This window comes from Miscanthus floridulus, chromosome 8 (assembly GCF_019320115.1).
Source record: "Miscanthus floridulus cultivar M001 chromosome 8, ASM1932011v1, whole genome shotgun sequence".
Lineage (NCBI taxonomy): Eukaryota > Viridiplantae > Streptophyta > Magnoliopsida > Poales > Poaceae > Miscanthus > Miscanthus floridulus.
This window is the reverse complement of record NC_089587.1, coordinates 171522172-171540565: the sequence shown is the minus strand read 5'-3', so window position 1 is coordinate 171540565 and position 18394 is coordinate 171522172. Positions and strand designations below refer to the sequence as shown.

General features: G+C 53.4%; 1 protein-coding gene across 1 annotated transcript; it reads right to left on the bottom strand.

Annotated features, from left to right (window-relative positions):
- Positions 1-13991: 13991 nt before the first annotated feature.
- Positions 13992-15967, bottom strand: LOC136474005 (transcription factor MYB106-like). The gene is made up of 3 exons (XM_066471623.1): positions 15729-15967; positions 15473-15602; positions 13992-14946 (listed from the first exon to the last, which is right to left on the bottom strand). The coding sequence occupies exons 1-3, from the start codon at positions 15862-15864 to the stop codon at positions 14190-14192; spliced, it is 1023 nt and encodes a 340-aa protein (XP_066327720.1). The 5' UTR covers positions 15865-15967; the 3' UTR covers positions 13992-14189.
- Positions 15968-18394: the final 2427 nt, after the last annotated feature.

Below are 18394 nucleotides of genomic sequence, written 5' to 3'. Positions count from 1 at the left end.
AGCCCAGGGGCATAGGCCATCTCGCGACTCTACCGGCCTTCTGTCCCTGGAACAGACTTTTTGGTCCTTGGGTTTTTTACAACCGATTTGTCAGAGCGTGCTAGAGAGTTTGGCGTAGGATTTTTTTTCAAAAAACAACTAAAAAATGGTGCGTGGGACTTAGGGGGGAGTCCCCCATCTAGCCCCCGAGGGAGGCCCAGTTCTACAGAGGCAGAGCTGAGTCTCCCTTATAGTGCTATCGTATTGTCGAGACCCGTGATGGGTTCGAGGGGTTTCTTGAATAATTAGAACAACTAAAGAATGCTTCTTAATTGTACTTTGAGAAACAATATATACAATGCTTGGAAATTTAAGGGTAAAAGCGACGTAGCTATTCTATGTTCCAAGCGTTGGTGAGGATTTCACCCTTCTCATTGGCTAGCTTGTAGGTCCCGGGCTTCAGCACTTGGGCGACGATGTATGGTCCTTCCCATGGTGGGGTTAGCTTGTGGCGGCCCTTGTTGCTCTGTCTCAGCCTCAACACCAGGTCACCTACCTTCAAGTCTCGGCTTCAAATGCGCCGGGCTTGATAGTGTCGTACGGCTTGCTGGTACTTGGCAGAATGCAGCAGCGCAACGTCTCGGGCTTCCTCCAGTTGGTCGAGGGCGTCCTTGCGGGTGGTGTGGTTGCTTTGCTCGTTGTAGGCCTGTAGCCTCGGGGAACCATATTCCAAATTAGTGGAGAGGATAGCCTGGGCTCCATAGACTAGGAAGAAAGGTGTAAACCCCGTGGCTCAGCTTGGTGTGTTCCTCAGGCTCCAGATGACCGATGGGAGTTCGGCGAGCCATTTCTTGCCAAACTTCTTCAACCGGTTGTAAATTCTTGCCTTGAGGCCTTGTAGGATCATGCCGTTGGCACGTTCTACTTGGCCATTTGTCCTTGGGTGTCCTATGGCCGACTAGGCCACACGGATGTGGTGGTCATCGCAGAATGTCAAGAATTTTTTGCCAGTGAACTGTGTCCCGTTGTCGGTGATGATGGTGTTCAAGACCCTGAACCTGTGGATGATGTCGGTGAAGAATAGCACTGCTTGCTCAGATTTGATTTGATTGATCGGACGAGCCTCAATCTATTTGGAGAACTTATCGATTGCTACCAAAAGATGGGTGTAGCCCTCGGGGGCCTTCTGTAGAGGCCCGACCATGTCGAGCCCCCATACGGCAAATGGCCAAGTGATGGAGATGGTTTGGAGGGCTTGGGCCGGGAGGTGCTTCTGCCGCGCATAGTACTGGCATCCCTCGTAGGAGCGTACTAACTTGGTGGCGTCGGCAACCGTCGTCGGCCAGTAGAACCCTTGGCGGAAGGCGTTTCCGACGAGCGTCCAAGGCGCCACATGGTGCCTGCAGGCCCCTGCGTGAAAGTCCCAAAGCAGGGCTTGGCCTGCCTTGGTGGTGATGCATCGTTGGAGGACACCAGAGGGACTTTGCCTATACAATTCGCCATTCCAGAGGATGTAAGTGTTGGCTTGTCACGCAAGCCATCGGGCTTTGGTCCTATCACTAGGAAGCTCTCCCTGAGCGAGCCAATCAAGGAACGAGACTCGCCAGTCCATGTCCTAGTCGGTCTGGGGAGGCCCCATGTCGACTTCCATGACCTCGGTCTCGGCCGAAGGAGTCTCGGCGGCAGAGGGGGCGTCGAGCCCCGCGGTGGGTTCGGCCGATGGGCCCTCTTCCACTGCCGAGGCATAGTCAATGGAAGGCTTGTGGAGGTCCTTGGCAAAGACATTCGGGGGGACCAGAGCCCGTGTCGAGGCCATCTTTGCCAGTTCATCCGCGGCCTCGTTGTATTTCCGCGCGATGTGGTTGAGCTTGAGACCATCGAACTTGTCTTCTAGGCGATGCACCAACTTGCAGTACGCCTACATTTTGGGGTCAAGGCAGTTTGACTCCTTCATGACTTGATCGACGACGAGCTGTGAGTCACCTCGAATGTCGAGGCACCGCACTCCAAGTTCGATGGCGATCTGCAAGCCGTTGACGAGGGCTTCGTACTCGGCTGCGTTGTTGGAGACGGCGAAGTAGAGCCGAACCATATAGCGCATGTGTACTCCGAGGGGCGAGATGAAGAGCAGACCCGCGCCTGCCCCGGTCTTCATCAGGGACCCATCGAAGTATATGGTCTAGCACTCCATCTGAATTTGAGCAGGTGGCAGTTGGGTGTCGGTCCACTCAGCCACAAAATTGGCCAAGACCTGAGACTTGATCGCTTTTCGAGGCACAAAAGTCAAGGCTTCCCCCATAAGCTCGACGGCCCACTTGGCTATCCTACCCGAGGCCTCCCGGTTATGGATTATCTCTCCCAAAGGGAAAGACGATACCACGGTCACTGGGTGGGACTCTAAGTAGTGACGCAGCTTACGTCGAGCCAAGATTATGGCGTAGATCAGCTTCTGGATGTGGGGTAGCGTGTTTTGGTCTCGGAGAGCACTTCGCTGATGAAGTAAATAGGTCGTTGGATGGGTAGAGCGTGCCCCTCTTCCTACCTCTCTACTACTACAGCCGCACTGACCACTTGGGTTATTGCGGCGATGTAGAGTAAGAGGGCCTCATTCCTGGCCGACGGTACCAGTACGGGAGGATTGGTGAGCAGTGCTTTGAGCTTGGCAAGGGCTTCTTCAGCCTCGGGGGGTCTAAGAAAAGCGTTCAGATTTCCTCAAGAGATGGTAGAAAGGCAAGCATTTTTCACCAAGGCACGAGATGAAGCGGCTCAGGGCCGTGAGGCATCCCATGACCCTCTGTACTCCCTTGAGGTCTCGGATTGGTCCCATGCTTGTCACGGCCGAGACCTTCTCTGGGTTGGCCTCGATGCCATGTTCTGAGACTATGAATCCCAAGAGCATGCCTCGAGGGACCCCGAACACACATTTCTCGAGGTTGAGCTTGATGCCCTTCTCTCTAAGGCACTTGAAGGCTATCTCTAGGTCATCGACGAGGTCCCTAGCCCTTCTGGACTTGACCACGATATCATCCACATAGGCCTCGACGGTTCGCCCGATGTGCTCACCAAAGACCTAGGTCATGCACCGCTGGTACGTGGCCCCTGCGTTTCTAAGGCCGAAAGGCATAGTCACATAGCAGTACATGCCGAATGGGGTGATGAAAGAAGTCGCGAGCTGGTCGGACTCTTTCATCTTGATTTGATGGTAACCAGAATATGCATCAAGGAAAGACAGGGTCTCGCACCCCGCAGTGGAGTCAATGATTTGATCGATTCGAGGTAATGGGAAGGGGACTTTTGGATAGGCTTTATTCAAACCAGTGTAGTCTACACACATCCTCCATTTCCCATTTTTCTTCTTAACTAACACAGGGTTAGCCAATCACTCTGGATGGGATACTTCCTTGATGAGCCTGGCCGCCAAAAGTTTCTGCACCTCCTCGCCGATGGTCCGACGCTTTTCCTCGTCGAATCGGCGTAGGCGTTGCTTCACAGTCTAGAGCCGCCCCGGATGTCCAAGGCATGCTCAGCGACCTCCCTCGGTATGTCCAGCATGTCCGAGGGACTCCATGCGAACATATCGGCATTCGCACAGAGAAAGACGACGAGCATGGCTTCCTATTTGATGTCGAGGGTGGCGCTGATCCTCAGCGCCTGGTCGTCGGGGCAGGCGGGGTCAACTAGGACGAGCTTGATGGCCTCCACGAGCTCAAACATCCCTGCACGACGCTTGGAGTCAGGCGCCTCGCCACCGAGTCGGGTGTGGCCGACGATCGGGTCGACAATGAGTGGGTACTGCCCGAGATTTGGGACATGGTCGGGGTGGTCCTCTCGATCAAAGGTGATCGCCTCCCGATACCAGTCGAGGTATCAGGGAGTGGCAACCTTGACCGAGAAGACCTCTTGGCGTTCCCTCTTTCGCTGACATGCCGTAAGGCACGCCGAGGGTCCACCAAAGATCATGAAGGCATTGTGCACCTCGGGGAACCCGTCGTCCTTGTCATCGTCCCGGTTGCCGGTGCCTTTCTGCTTGGCATCATCATCAGGGAGCCCGAGCTTTGCATAGTAACACCGGAGCATGGAGCAATCCTTGAGGGCGTGCTTTACCGGGCCCTGGTGATAAGGGTAGGGTTTCCTAAGCATGTCATCAAAGGGCCTGGGGCCCCTAGGGCCTCGGGGATTCTTGCACTCTATGGCCACAACTAGATCGGCCTCGAGGACGTCCTGCTTCCCCTGGCGACCCTTTTTCTTTCTCTTGGGGAGGTGGGGAGCCGAGGCCTTGGGGGCCTCGTCCCTCCGCTTCCCTTTGGCGTCACTGTCGGGGAAGATGGCCCCAATGGCCTCTTCACCTGAGGCAAAGTTGGTGGCGATGTCGAGGAGTGTGGCAGCCAAGCATGGCACATTCTGGCCTAACTCTTGAACCAAGTTTTGGCAGGTGGTGCCAGAGAGGAAAGCCTGGATGATTTTCGAGTCACCAACACTGGGCAACTCGGTGCACTGTTTGGAGAAGCGCCGGATGAAGTCTTGGAGAGACTCATCCAGTTTCTGGCGATAGCTCTTAAGGTCCTAGGAGTTTCCAGGGCGCACGTATGTGCCCTGGAAATTCCCGACAAAGATACTAACCAAGTCGCGCCAGTCATGGATCTATGAGGGAGGAAGGTGCTCGAGCTAGGCTCGCGCCGAGTCTGACAAGAGCAAGGGGAGGTTGCGGATGATGAGCAGGTCATCATCCGTGCCACCTAGCTGACAAGCCAGGTAGTAATTAGCAAGCTAGAGTTCAGGATTGGTCTCGCCGCTATACTTCATGAGGTTGGTTGGTTGCTGAAACCGGGCTAGGAAATGAGCAGCGCGGATGGCTCTGCTGAAGACTCAAGGGCTAGGCGGTTCAGGAGAAGGACTATGGTCCTCCTCACTATCATAATGGCCTCCTCGGTGTGGATGGTAGCCCTGGGCGGGCCCCTCATTGTCGTGGCATCGTCGCCTGCTGACCACCTTATGGTCTCTCTGCACCTCGCGTTGGTTGCTGAGGCGGTCAAGCAGCAAGGGGACCCTATGGGCTATTGGTGCCTGAGCAGGCTCAGGACGAACTGAGGCTTCCCTATCCTACCGAGGTGGTGCCGCGGGAAGGTCCGAGGCACCCCCGTGCCGTCAGGAGGTAGAACTCTTGGCTTACTGCACCGCGACAGTCTCGAGGAGATCTCAGAGCTCGCTACGGACCCGTCGCCCCTCCGTGGTAGAGGGCTCGGGCATCGCACGGACTAGCATCGCCGCAGCCGTGACATTTTGGCTAGCACGATTGAAGATTGGGGGTTGCTCACTCCCCTCGTCATCATGGATGCGGTGGTGCACGTCGCGGGCCCTCCGTCGGGCTCCACCGCCATCGCCACAACCTCACTGCTCCTGTTTGAGAGTTTCTCGAAGCTGCTACAGGAGGAGTCGGTCTTGTTCGACCTTGGCCTAGAGCTCACGGAGCTATTCTAGGTCTGGGCGTTGAGGTTGTGTGGGGCAAGGTTCCTGCTCCACGCTGCCGATGGGACAACGCGCGGAGGTGTAGCGGTGTCTGCTCCCTGGCGAAGTAGGGACCGGTTGCCTGCACCCTTGTCCTCCTCACCCGCCCTTGGCATCCCGAGCCCAACGTGGAAACACTCGTGAGTGGGGTCGTAGGTGCCCTCATCGTCGGAGTCAGAGTAGCCGAAGCAGTAGTCGCTTGCGGCCAAGAAGCGGCACATGGCTTCAGGGTCGTGGAGTTCGGAGAAATCCACTCCGGCCCATGCCTCGTCCTCCTTCGAGGAGTCAGTGTGGGTGTGGGTCGACACGGTGGTGTCAAAGTCGAGGGCGAAGCGCTGGCAGCGTCCTGAGGGATCCGCGTGAGCGGAAGCGTAGGCGTAAGCATAGGAGGTGGCGGCATTTCTCAACCCAAAGGGGTATGGGGATGGCACCATCACCAGGCTCTACCCCGCTGGAGTTGGCTCCTCAGGGAGTGGTGGAGCAGAGCTTGATGATGGGGCATCACCACATGCCATCGGCGTTTTTCCCTTGTCTAGGCTCAGGCTAGATAGGTCCCCAACCAGGGACCTTGTGCCAATAGCTGGTCGTGGGATACCGGCAGAGAGCGGCGAGTCACCCTGAGTTCGCATGGCATCGGGGTGACCCTGCTCGCGTCGTGCCTGGCGAGCGCGGCGAGAGCGGCCGCCCGGGCACCGCCTATGCCTGGGCTGTAGGTGTGTGACGTCGTCGTCGATCGGTGGAGCTCGGGGCGTGAGGAGTACCATGTCGTACTCATGCCCCAGAGACATGAACTCTAAGCCCCCAAACCAGACCACCGTGCCGAGACGCAGTGGTCATACGGGGTCTGCCATCCGGAACTTGTTGGGATGACGAAGCTGACACACAGAGGCCCCTACCTGGCACGCCAACTGTTAGTGTTCTGGACCAGCGGGTCCTTAACCAACTAGTAAATTTGTACTGCATGTTCATAATTCTAGATGGTGATACAAAGAGACACAAAGTTTTATGCTGGTTCGGGTAATGGGTACCCGACGTCCAGTTCGAGAGATCGATCTTGTATTCCTTACACCAAAATGCTCATAGTAGGGGGTTACAAGCAGGGCAAGAGAGGGGGCTTAGTCTCAGGTCTCTTTGTGGTGCAGCGTGGATTGCTTGAGATGTTGATCTCAAGCCATGGGGGAGCTCGGGTGTTCGTCCATGCGTTTATGCGTGAGTTCATCGCGTGAGCCTAGGTCTAATCGCCTATGTCCCCTCCTCCAAACGGCCCTAGTCCCTCCCTTTTATAGTTGAAGGGGGGACAAGGGTAATACATTCGCTAGCTACATGACGTCGTGCGGACGGAGGCGGCATGTCCGAGCCCTATAGCCTGTTCCTGTAGCGGCATGGTCGGTGGAGTGGTCCGTCCTTGAAGTACTGGGGCGACGCGCTGGTCACATCTGATCCTGTGCATCGTGGGAGCTCCAGTGTTATCTCGAAGCGGGCGTGGCAGTCGGCGTGCTGGTCACTGCGTGTTGGCAGTGTGAGAGGCCGAGGCTTAATTGGTGCTGAGGCCGAGCCATCGTGGGAGGCTCGGCAGACGTGAATCCCGCGGTTGCCGAGACCCCGTAGTAGATTGCCGAGGCTTGGTGGGAGCGGTTGGGCTTGTATGCTGATTCTGAGGCTATGGTGACCCGGACTTGACTTCCCATGCCGCGTTGTTCTTGGGGTAGGGATTAGGTGGCACAGTGTAGTTCAGGCGCTGATAGTGGGCACAGCACCAGCGCATAGTGGCCGGTAACCCCTACCCCATCCTGCTCTGGATGGTATGGCGTCAATGTGACCTCCCATCCCATCGGCCACTCCGCGGTGTCGAGCCATCATCCGGCTGAGATTGCAGGAATGGTTGATGCATTAATGGGACGCGACGCGTTGCGGGAAGACTGGTCGAGGCGAGAGCGACGGGTTATGTAACAACCCAAAAATCCATACACCAAAAATACCAACTACAAAATTTTTCTCAAAAACTCCCATGTGTTGATAAGTGTCATGTATAGAAACCCAACCTAAGAGATGCATTAGGTATAACCCCAACCCAAGTCAACACATAAGCATGGCATGCCATATGTTAAATCATGTTTATTTAAATGCTGACAAAAGAAACATAGCATACATTGTTAACTAAAATGGTGATTTGGATTTTCATCTATTTTATGTAATGCCTAAAAACTCCTTTAAAGAAACACACCATAAAGTAATTATTACTCAAACCAAAGAATAAATGTTTAAAAAGAAAACTATTTCCATTTGTGTATAACAAAACTACACCTATTTTTGTTATACAAAATAGCTAAATAAATTCCTAATATTTTTATAAGAATGTTGTGGGACTCATATCTAAAACTCCAATAAAAATGGTGCACCAATTTGGAATTCAAATTTCGAACCAAATTTGAATTCAAACAAAGGAGAAGACAAACAAAATAGAAAAAGAAAAAGAAGAGGAAGGCCTCACAAGCCACCTCGGCCTGCTCAGCTTCATGGCCCAGCCAGCCCAACCGCGCCCGCCTTCCACCCAGCGTGCGCGCACGCGGCCCACGGGCCAGCCCAACACGCCACTTCCGCCCACGCACTTGTCTGCTTCCCCTTGCTGCCGCTGCCACTGGACCCCACCCGTCAGCCTTTCTGTTCATCTTCTCTGCCCACGCCTCAACTGCCCGCGCGACCGAAGGCCAACAGCGCTGGCAGGAGCAGGCCAGGGGGTCATGCCCGAGGCATGGCCTTGTCTCCCTTGTGCCATGCCCACGCAACCACACGCGGGCCGTTGGATGCGATGCCCATGCCTCCACCGCTCGACGCCGTCCGCCATGGATACCATGGAGCTTGGCTATAAAAGCCCCGGCCCTGGGAGCCCCTGAGCTCTCTCATCGCCCCACCGCCACTTTGTGGCCATCCACAGCGCACCCAAGCCAAGAGAGAAGAGGGAGAAGGGAGAAGGAGGCGCCATCGGAGCACCACCAAAGCCGCTGGAGCAGGAGACGATGCCACGATCGGCTATAGCAGCGCTGCACTGTTTCCGGAGCTACATGGCCTCGAACCGCCACTGCATCACCACCCTATCTCCCATGACACCAACGGTGAGCCGGTCCTTCCCTACTCGCCGCCAGACCATGCTGCTCCGGCCATGGCACTCCACACTGGGAGCACGTAGGCCAAGGCTATCTCCGACCTCTGGGTACACATGCACGCGCACATCCACGACCCTCCGCTGCATCGCCTAGCCTCGCCGAGCACTGCGCGGTGAGCACCTTGCTGAGACCTCTCCCCAGCCAACTGGCACGAGCTCACCGCCGTTTGAGACCCTACCGATGCCTCTGTGCATGCAACCAGCCACCACCGGAGGCCGCTAGGGCAGCACTAGAGCACCGCTGTGCCTGCAATAGCCTCGTGAAGCTCACACACACCCCAGAGTCACCTCTCCAAGGCCATAGCCACCTCACCGACGCTGCCGTCATGCCCGTAAGACCGCCGCCATGGCCGGCACACTACAGGACCCCGCACGCCGTGTTAACCCCACCAACGAAGACACCGAGGCTCGGTGGAACTTTCACCCACATCAATTGTGCACCAGCGTTGCTGGCGAGACTCACCGGGTGCTCGCTGCCGGCGTGTAAGCCGCCGTGGGAAAACAGAGGAGAGGGGGTGAGATGGGCAGCACAGCCCTGCGCTCGGTCCATCGTGAACCAGGCGAAGGAGACAGTAGCGTGGACACGGTCCACCACAGACTATGTCTGCGGTCCATGGACCATGAACACCAGTCTCCATGAACCACACAGTGCGGGCCACATGGTAGACAAGGCCCAATGGAGGCCCATGGCAGCGACGTGGCAGCGCCACAGCATGCCACGTGTCCGGGTTGGCCCGGCCCAACCCAAGCCCGCCACAGCCCGTTTGAGACCCAGTCTGAGTTGACCGTTGACCGGTCAACATTGATAGTTGACCTGGCCCCACATGTCAGTGTCACAAAGACTCGGGACCCACATGTCGGTAAGTGACGTCATGCTGACGTCATGTCGATGTCACGTGGGTCCCACCTATCAGTAGCAACACGGTTAGGGTGACGTCATGCTGATGTCAGCAGCACTGGCCCCACACGTCAGTGACCTCGATCCATTGACTGTTGACTTACCCGTTGACTTGTCGTTGACTTTGATCGGACCCACATGTCAGTGACCTAGGAGCCCCTGGTCCCACCTATCGGACCGATGACGTCATGCTGACGTCATGATGACGTCAGTAGGACCCCCACTTGTTAGCTCAGAGCCAAGCTAATGACGTCATGCTGACGTCAGCATGCCACGTGGACCAGTCACAGCGTGACACGTGTCAACTCAGGATTAATTTGGCCTTTTTCCATTTTCAGAAATGATTTAAACTTCAGAAATTCATAACTAATTCATACGACCTCAGAAAAATACGAAACTAGGACCAAAATTCATCTAAAATTGAGCCCTACACAATGAACCCATGTTTGAGTGCATTTGGCTCTTTTGAATTTTTATTGCTTCTTGTGCTATTCTATAGACGTCGCTAACGCGACTATAATTCGAACGTATGTAGACTCGGAGGAGAACCAGACAGACGAGGATCGTGAGTACCAAGAGAAGAATAGAGACGACTACACTGAAGGTGCCACATCCCACCCAATCTCATAGCACCTATTATGCATGGCTAATATAGAACTGCTACTGCTTTACTTTACTGATATAATCATACTATGATAGGACTTGCATGGTAGTATGCTTACTTGATGGCCTCTACCTTGACGCAACATTACCCCTACATACCCTGCTATTAGGCTAGACACACGCTTACTGCTATATTTCATTTGCTTATACTTCTACTATGCTTATACTACATTAATGCATGGTGTAATCTGGGCTATGGGGAGAGTGCTGCGTGTGTGACTTGGGTGTGTGGAGGGTGAGGGTTGTGTCAACCAAGTTGGAGTATACGACGAGCCTGGGGCAAGTCTTGCCATGGGGTACTACCTGGGCACCCTGGAATGGATACATGTGGTGGGTAAATGGTATATGAGGTGGTCCTGGGTGTGAACCTGTGATGGGAGGAGCCTGGGATGGAGGTGCTGTGGTGGCACGATAATGGAAACCCTGATGGAGACATTTTGGCTTGGTCATCCCTAAGGACTTACTAGTACTCAGATTCACCGGGAAGCCTTACATACCACTCGTCCTATATGGTGCGGGACGGCCGGACTACTTGGTAGGATATTGCCACTACTGCTAGGTTGATAGCAGACAGTGTAAGGAGGTACGGGGCACGGAGGATTCCCCCATACCCTTCCAAGACTTCATGGAGACCTTGTGGACCTAGCTCATGACTCACAGTTTCAGCTACCCCAGACTGGACTTGGGGTGTACCAGGGCTGAATGGTAGAGTGGCATTATCCTAGGCTAGCAAGCGGCTGGAATTAGCCCAGTTGATGACGGTCAGTGAAGAAGGCAGATCTTGTGGTTATGTAAAACCTCTGCAGAGTGTATGGTTGATCGATCGATACATGTACCGACTTGTCGGCTATGTACCTTTCCTGGGTTTCGCTTAAACTAGATAATGAGATGAGTCCTTCTCTTCTTTCCCCGTGAGAGAGTGTCGGTTGTAGCCAGGGGTTACGGGCCTTGAGACAGTGCCGAGAGGGAGTTGGCCTGTCGACAGAGCGATGGTATAGTGATTGGTGTGGATGGTGGTATATCGATCACAGGATCGAAACCTCGCTCTAGAAAGAGAATGGGGTGGAATGGGTGTGGGAATGGTGTTAAAACTTGACCAACTATTATTATATACTTGATATGCTATCGCATAGGATACCCCAGCCTTATAGGTTCCTCGTAATTATATCCAACTTGCATCCAATTTCCACAAAGCAATGCTCATAGGGTGGGAGTGGCCAGTACAAATCGTACTGATAAATTTTGGGCACACAGGTTCTGCTGAGGAGTATAGCTCCGAGGAGTTTGACAGTTGAGGGGTTCGTGCCTACGCTCGAGTTTGGCGATCTTATCTTCAAGCTGTTCTGAATGAATGCTACTTTTGATTCCGCCAATGCGGCGATGTAATAAATTATGTAATTTTGCACTATTTGTACTCTGATATTATCGTTGTATGGATGTGGTATTCGACTGGAATTTGTGTAATATGATCTACAACGGTCTTATTACACTTCGACTCTGTGGATTTCCCTTCACAGAAATCAGGTCGTTTCAGGTTATTGCCGAGCCGGCCTCGAGCGATACGGAGAATCGTTGTCTCGTTCGTGGCTGTATGCGTGGGGCCTCGGGCGAGACAGAGAAGGGGTTCCTTGTCGAGGCCTCCCGTGCGAGGCCTCGTGCGAGGCGGAGATTTGTCAGGCCGTCGAGACCTCCCGTGCGAGGCCAAAGGCGAGGCGGAGAGCCGGTGGGCTCGGCCGGGGCCGGTGGTTAACCAATGGCTTACCTTCTGGCTTTGGTTTTTATGGGGTTGAAGTGGTTCTTTCGATATACGCTAGGGGTACCCCGTTTTATGGTACCCGACAAGTAGTTTTTTTAATCTTGCTAAAAAATCTAAATTGAGAGTGTGTTTTGGGAACTATTGGAGATGCTCTTACCTTTTTCCTCATCATGATCTTTCATTTCAGCCGAGTCCCTCCACTAGCATCAAACCTTTTCTCGCATCGATTCTTTTGCAACCGAAGACTAAGATTATTTTTTTTGCACTTTAGGGTACACACCTTAGAGCACAATAAACAACTCCATAACAATGTCTCAACCAAAACTCCCAACTATATCGTCGTGGATAAGCACTTTTTTTGTACCAAGGAGGAAGTACCTTTAATGTTTACTTGTGAAAAAAAAAACATATCGTGTGGGAAATGAAGGCAGTTTTTGCATGACCTATTATTTTTGGACTAAAGCGCGTAAAGAGCATTGACAGGATGCACAACGATTGATGAGAGGTTGGATGGATGAAACACTATGATGCTGGAGACCTCGTCACGAATCGATTCCTTGCACCAGGACGGGGATGCGATGAAAACAAGCCTCACAAGTGTTCTTGGGGACAGAGATGGAGAGACATTTACCGATTGGAAATTTCCTGTTGACATTCCTACTCATGAAACAAAAATTGGTCTTGACTCTTCAAAAGATTTTCCAACCGATTGTAAGATGGTGTTTGGATTCAGTGACTAAAATTTAGGAGGTGTGTCGGGAGAATGTTGCATGGGGTGTTCAGATACTAATAAAAAAACAAATTATATAATTCGTCAGTACTCCACGAGACGAATTTTTTAAGCCTAATTAATCCGTCATTAGCATATGTACTGTAGCACCATATTGTCAAATCATGGACTAGTTAGGCTTAAAAGATTCGTCTCATAAATTAGTCGCAAACTATGCAATTAGTTTCGTAATTAGTCTATATTTAATACTCAATTGTCCAAACATTCGATGGGACAACGACTAAAATTTAGGAGCGGCAACCAAACACCACCTAAGCCCGAAGTCGGCCATAGCAACTATGCTTGGTTCAGTTTTTTTGGTGGTGTGTGTGAGGGGGGGGAGGGTGGGCGGTGCTGTAATAGTTCACAACGATAACATACCATCTTACTTCATGTTTGGTTTGGCTTTGACGTAATCGACAGTCTGAGGGAACTGATGCACTTCTTATACCTATTCTTTTATTCTTCTATTTTGGATCCCAAGAAAAGAAGAAGAATAAAATCCATAGAAGTTCCTAACTAAAAATGTGATTTCTAAAGATTTTGTTGTAATTCTTCGAATTCTCGAACAAATCCAATCCAACAGAATAAAAAAAATTGAAATTCGTAAATCATAAATTAAGTAATAAAACATAGATAAATAATTAAAGAATACAATCCTTATCCATCTTTTCTTTCTTTTTGCTTCATATATAAAAAAGAATTCAAAAAGGGAAAATTTTCGTCATGTCACGAAGCCGTGTGCAAAGTCTTTACCGCTCACCTTCCGACGGTGTCTGTTTAGGCTAGCCATACACACAACAACCAAACAAATAGTGTTTTCCATTAAATCCTAATAGATAGCACTGGCAAATGATTCCATTATCAACCATCTTTTAACTGAACAAAACAACACCTAAATGCACAGAGGGGGAAGGCGTTCACGGGCGTCTAGTTGGCACTCAGCACCAGGTGACGTTATGGAGCCTGCTGAATTGCAGGCTTGAATAGCCTCGGTAAGGGTTGAGCAAAGGCATGTCCCTTCTCGCAAAGAAGAAGCTCTTGATGAATAGGGCCGTTCGGCTTACTCTATATTTGGTTTTTTTGTTTCTTTTTTCAGCTGGGACAATGTTTTTCTCTCACAATAATTTAGCCAGAACAGTGTTTTCAGTCAGTTTCAGCTAAAATTCTGCCAGCCGAACGGGGCCTATAGTCGATTCCTGTTTTCCTTTACGCTTAGAAGCACCAAATTTCAAAGGCATAAGCATGAGACCCGAACATTAACACTGTTATTTGTACTACTACATTGGAGACACCCGCGCAAACAAAATCAGTACGTACATGCTTATTGCACATAATAAAAAACCAAAACACGTGGACACCCATTAGCACGTAAACTAGAATCAAAACACCTAGCAACCAACACACATGACAAAGTAGCATTAGCACAAGTTCGTTATTATTGCGTGACAGCCACTCAGAACTCCGCCGCCGCCGCCGCCGCCGCCGACGGCAAGTACATGGCGGGGTCCGTGACAGCGGCGGAAGTCAACGAGGACGAAGACGACGACATGGACGAGTTGACCATATTCAGTACGCTGGTCCAGTAGCCCTTGTCCTCTTCCTCCTGCTGCTCGCTGACGCTGGCGCTGGCGTCCATCGACGAGGCCGCGAACCTCTGCTGATACGCGGCGGCGACAGAGCAGTCGAGAAGGACGCCGGCAAGAACGAAGCCCGGCACGGCGGCGTCGGCGTCGGCGAACTGCTGCTGCTGCTGCTCCCCGAACGCCTCCCCGTAAGAGCGCGGCGGCGTCAGGGCGTGGCGCGGCGTGCCGTGGGTGTCGTGCGGCGAGTTGGCGAACTGCAGCGCGCTCTCGGAGAAGCTCAGAGTCGACGTCGGCGACTCGAGCCCGCTAAACGCCGGCCCTGGTCCTGGCGCGGGCGGCGGCGGGGAGACGAGGGCGCGCAGCCTGGCCTCGCGCGCCAGGCGCGCCTCGGCCTCGAGGCGCGCGCTCTCCCACTGCGCCGTGTGGCTGAGGTGCGCGGCGGCCCTGTAGCGCGCGCCGGCGTTGTTGCCGGCGCCGGCGCCCGAGGAGGCCCCCGCGTCGGCGCGGGGCTTGTGCGTGACGGGGTCGATGCCCATCTTGGCGAGCCGCTTCTTGAGGTGCGTGTTCCAGTAGTTCTTGATCTCGTTGTCCGTGCGCTTGGGCAGGTGCGTCGCGATCGATGACCACCTGCGGATTGCACGAGGGCATGTCACTGTCAGTCCTTTTTTTTCATCTGGATCTCATTCTCATCCGATGAAGCAAGCAATGTTACTAGTAGTAACTCGAACAGTAAAGATGGTTTGGCGTAAATGATTAGAGGCGCGTGTGGTGCGGATGGAGGGGCATTGAAGGAGCTCGTGGTGGAGTAGAGGAGCAGGACACGGACAGACAGGCCGGGATGGCAGGAATGATGATGGGGCGTGGCATTGGCAAGGTCAACATGCATGGCAGGGCCAGGGCGACACGACAAGCGGGCGGTGACATAGACCAATGGATGGCGAGGCACAGCGATGCAAGCGGGCTCGCCAACATTAATGACAAACGTGACCAACCAAACTGGGTCGTGCGACTACTAATTTTTGGCTACACCTCGGTTTCACCACGTTCTTACAGGAAAAGCTGCAGGACACGTCTTCAGGGAAGCAAACAAGAGGACATTCCTGCTGAATTGCGTGCGTATGCAATGAATCGAGTGCATGATGTTGATGATCACCTGTTGCCGAGGAGAGCGTGGAGCTGGATGATTATCTGCTCCTCCTGCAGCGTGAACTTGCCCCGCTTGATGTCCGGCCTAAGGTAGTTGGTCCACCGGAGCCGGCAGCTCTTGCCGCACCGCCGCAGCCCTGCATACGTACGGCAGACGCGACACCATGCATCAGCACGAGCACACTGCATGCTCGATCGCAAAAATGAATGATGAAATGGAAACGAAGAACGTCGTGAGATCGAGCTAGTTCCGCCGTCCTCACCGGCCTTGGCCGGCAGCGAGCGCCAGCAGCCGTGGCCGTGCTGCTCGATGAAGGCGAGCAGCTTCTGGTCCTCCTCCGGCGTCCACGGCCCCTTCTTCAGCCCGGCCTCCTTCTCGCAGCACGGCGACCGCCCCATCTCCGGCCAGACGCGACGCGATCACAGGAGGAGAAGGATCGATCGGTGAAAGCCTAAGCACACGACGCAGCTCGGCCAGAGCTGCTCTAGTGACAAGGAATGAAGTGACTAGTGGCCAAGTGACCCGGTCGGTGTCGGTAGCAAGCGACATAAATAGAGCGGGGGGCGTGCACGGTGGTGCCCTGGGCGACTGGCGTACGTGTACGTGCCGCCCAGTACCCAGTACTGACTGACTGCCTGGCCGGTGCACAGTGCACCAGTGCACCAGCGCCCGGTGGGAGGGAGAATCTTCCTGGCTTTCCGTGCGGCCGCGACGAGGGGTGGCCCATCCGTCCGGCGCACCTGACCTCGCCGTTCCCATCAGTACTCGTCATGCGCGCCGCACGTGCGCCACCGTAGGCGGGCGCGGCGCGGAAGAAGGCGGCCCGCCGACCGGGCCGGGCTCCAGCAAACGGACCAAAGGTACGTGTACGTCCCCGGACGATGGCGACAGAGGTTGGTGGTGCGCGGCCGGCTTGGTCCGCCGCGGGCTACGGGAGCGCGCGCCGCCGCCTCCCTCCCGCGCGGGCGGGTGGCTGCCCGGCAGGGGCGTCGTCGTCCGGTCGTCGTCGTCGCACCGATCGAAAGGGACGGCCGAGCTGCGTATTCATGCGCTTAAACTCGTGGCTCCGCCGTGCCACATTCCCCGTGTCCTCCTGGCCGTAGGCCGCCGTGCTGTGCGCTACGGCCTCCGGTGTCTCTCTGGCCTTGGATCCGAGTTCTTGCCATACCACCCAAGGAAAAGTTTTAATTTTTCCTGGCAGTACGAAACTGGATGTGTTTGGCTGCATCTGGCGCGAGCTCTGCTCGTCGTCTTGGTGCCACGGCACGGCACAGCACTGAGTGGCTGCCGGAGCAGCCACAATTGAGATGTGCCTGGCACTGGCAGTGGCAGGCCGCAGCGTCCTGCTGTTTCTGGCGGAGCGCACTGGCCCGGCCCTACAACGCGACGCATGGTGAAGCCGATTGCCGCTTGCAGGTGAAAAGGACGCGCGCCGTGTCGACTCTGTTGGCATTCTCAGCAACTCGTTTTACTCTGCTCCTCAGTTTTCAAGAGATGCACTGAGAGATGTCAGTTCCCGCGTTCCCCTCTCTGAATTCTGACAGCACAATTGTATGCTATACAGTATCCCTCACTGAGAGATAGTAAGTTTTATTTTTCTTTGTTATTATATGGAAAACAGAGAGAAAGAGAAGAAAACTCTGAGCAGAGGGAGGGCCTATGTGAAAATTATGTCCAGTTACATTTACATTACACTCGAGTCATTGTAGGAACAGTGGATCAGTTAGGCCATTAATTGTGCGGTTTCCATGGCAAATTGCCACGGGACCACCCTGTGAAGAAGTGTAAACAGATCTGTCCACAGACCCCATGTGCATCCTAGCCAAGGAATGTCTCAACTCTCAATGACAGTTAGCGTGGAAGACATGCTGTTTTTTTTTTCTCTCTCTCCCAATACCTTCAGAATTCTACTCAGCGGACATGTAAAACTTTGGTTCTTCATGAACGCAGAAATGAAGATTAGTAAAAGGTTCCCGTTCCAAAATTCCATGCAATTAGATTGAAGAGGAACAAACTAAGTGTCAGCCTGATGATAAATTGAGTTGCACCTAGGCACCGATGGGCGATGATGGCGACGAAGCCGACCGCCCCCCGGTCAGCATCACGCCGTCTAGGGGTGAGGGAAGGACGTGACCTGCCACCCGATCAGGAGGCGGGCGCTCCTCGGATGCTCGTAGGCGCTCCTGCTTCCTGCACGCTGCTCCACAGTCGAAGATTAAGTGTTCATGTGAGATGTCAGCGGGAGAGAGGAGAAGAGAAGAGATCACTCCGGTGGCCTGGCCTGTTTCCGAGAAGAAAGGAAAATCACCCCAGGGTAGGGAGTATACAGGTCAAAACTAGTACTAATGGACAGATTAAGTTACTGCTGACTAGCATGATCACGCAGTACCTTTGCTGTTTCACGCACCGAGAAAGAATGATCAACCTAACACTCAGGTACGGATATCACTTGGCATTGATGAGATCCGCCCCAGCAGGTCGCAGAGTTTAACAACCTGAGCCCAGCTGTTGTTCTTGGGGGCTCGGTAAACTGCAGGCAGACGCAGAGGTGGTGACTGACTGGTGACCCACTGACACGGTCGCAGTAGCAGCGTGGACCGAGCACGAGTGCATTTATGGCCCGTAAGAACTCGTATGACACTACTGTCTACTGTGCACGGCAGCGGTATGGGAGAAGCGGAGCCTTTCTGTGCTCTGGTAAGAAATGAGATCCTAAACTTTAGTCTTGTCACGTCGGATTTTTAACACACTTACGGAGTATTAAATATAAATTAATTATGAAACTAAATACACATATTGCTAAACTAAATACGGTAAGCATATGGTAATGATAGATTAATTAAGCTTAATAAATTCGTCTCGCGGATTATCGACGACTTATGTAATTTATTTTATTATTACCATCTAAACACTTGATGTGACACTCAA

Bases quoted from the DNA above. Each gene is read 5' to 3' on its own strand.
- LOC136474005 (XM_066471623.1), bottom strand. From the start codon at position 15,864: ATGGGGCGGTCGCCGTGCTGCGAGAAGGAGGCCGGGCTGAAGAAGGGG. The intron at 15,603-15,728 runs GTGAGGACGGCG...GTACGTATGCAG, and splicing joins CTCGCTGCCGGCCAAGGCCG to GGCTGCGGCGGTGCGGCAAG. The intron at 14,947-15,472 runs GTGATCATCAAC...TGCAATCCGCAG, and splicing joins CACGCTCTCCTCGGCAACAG to GTGGTCATCGATCGCGACGC.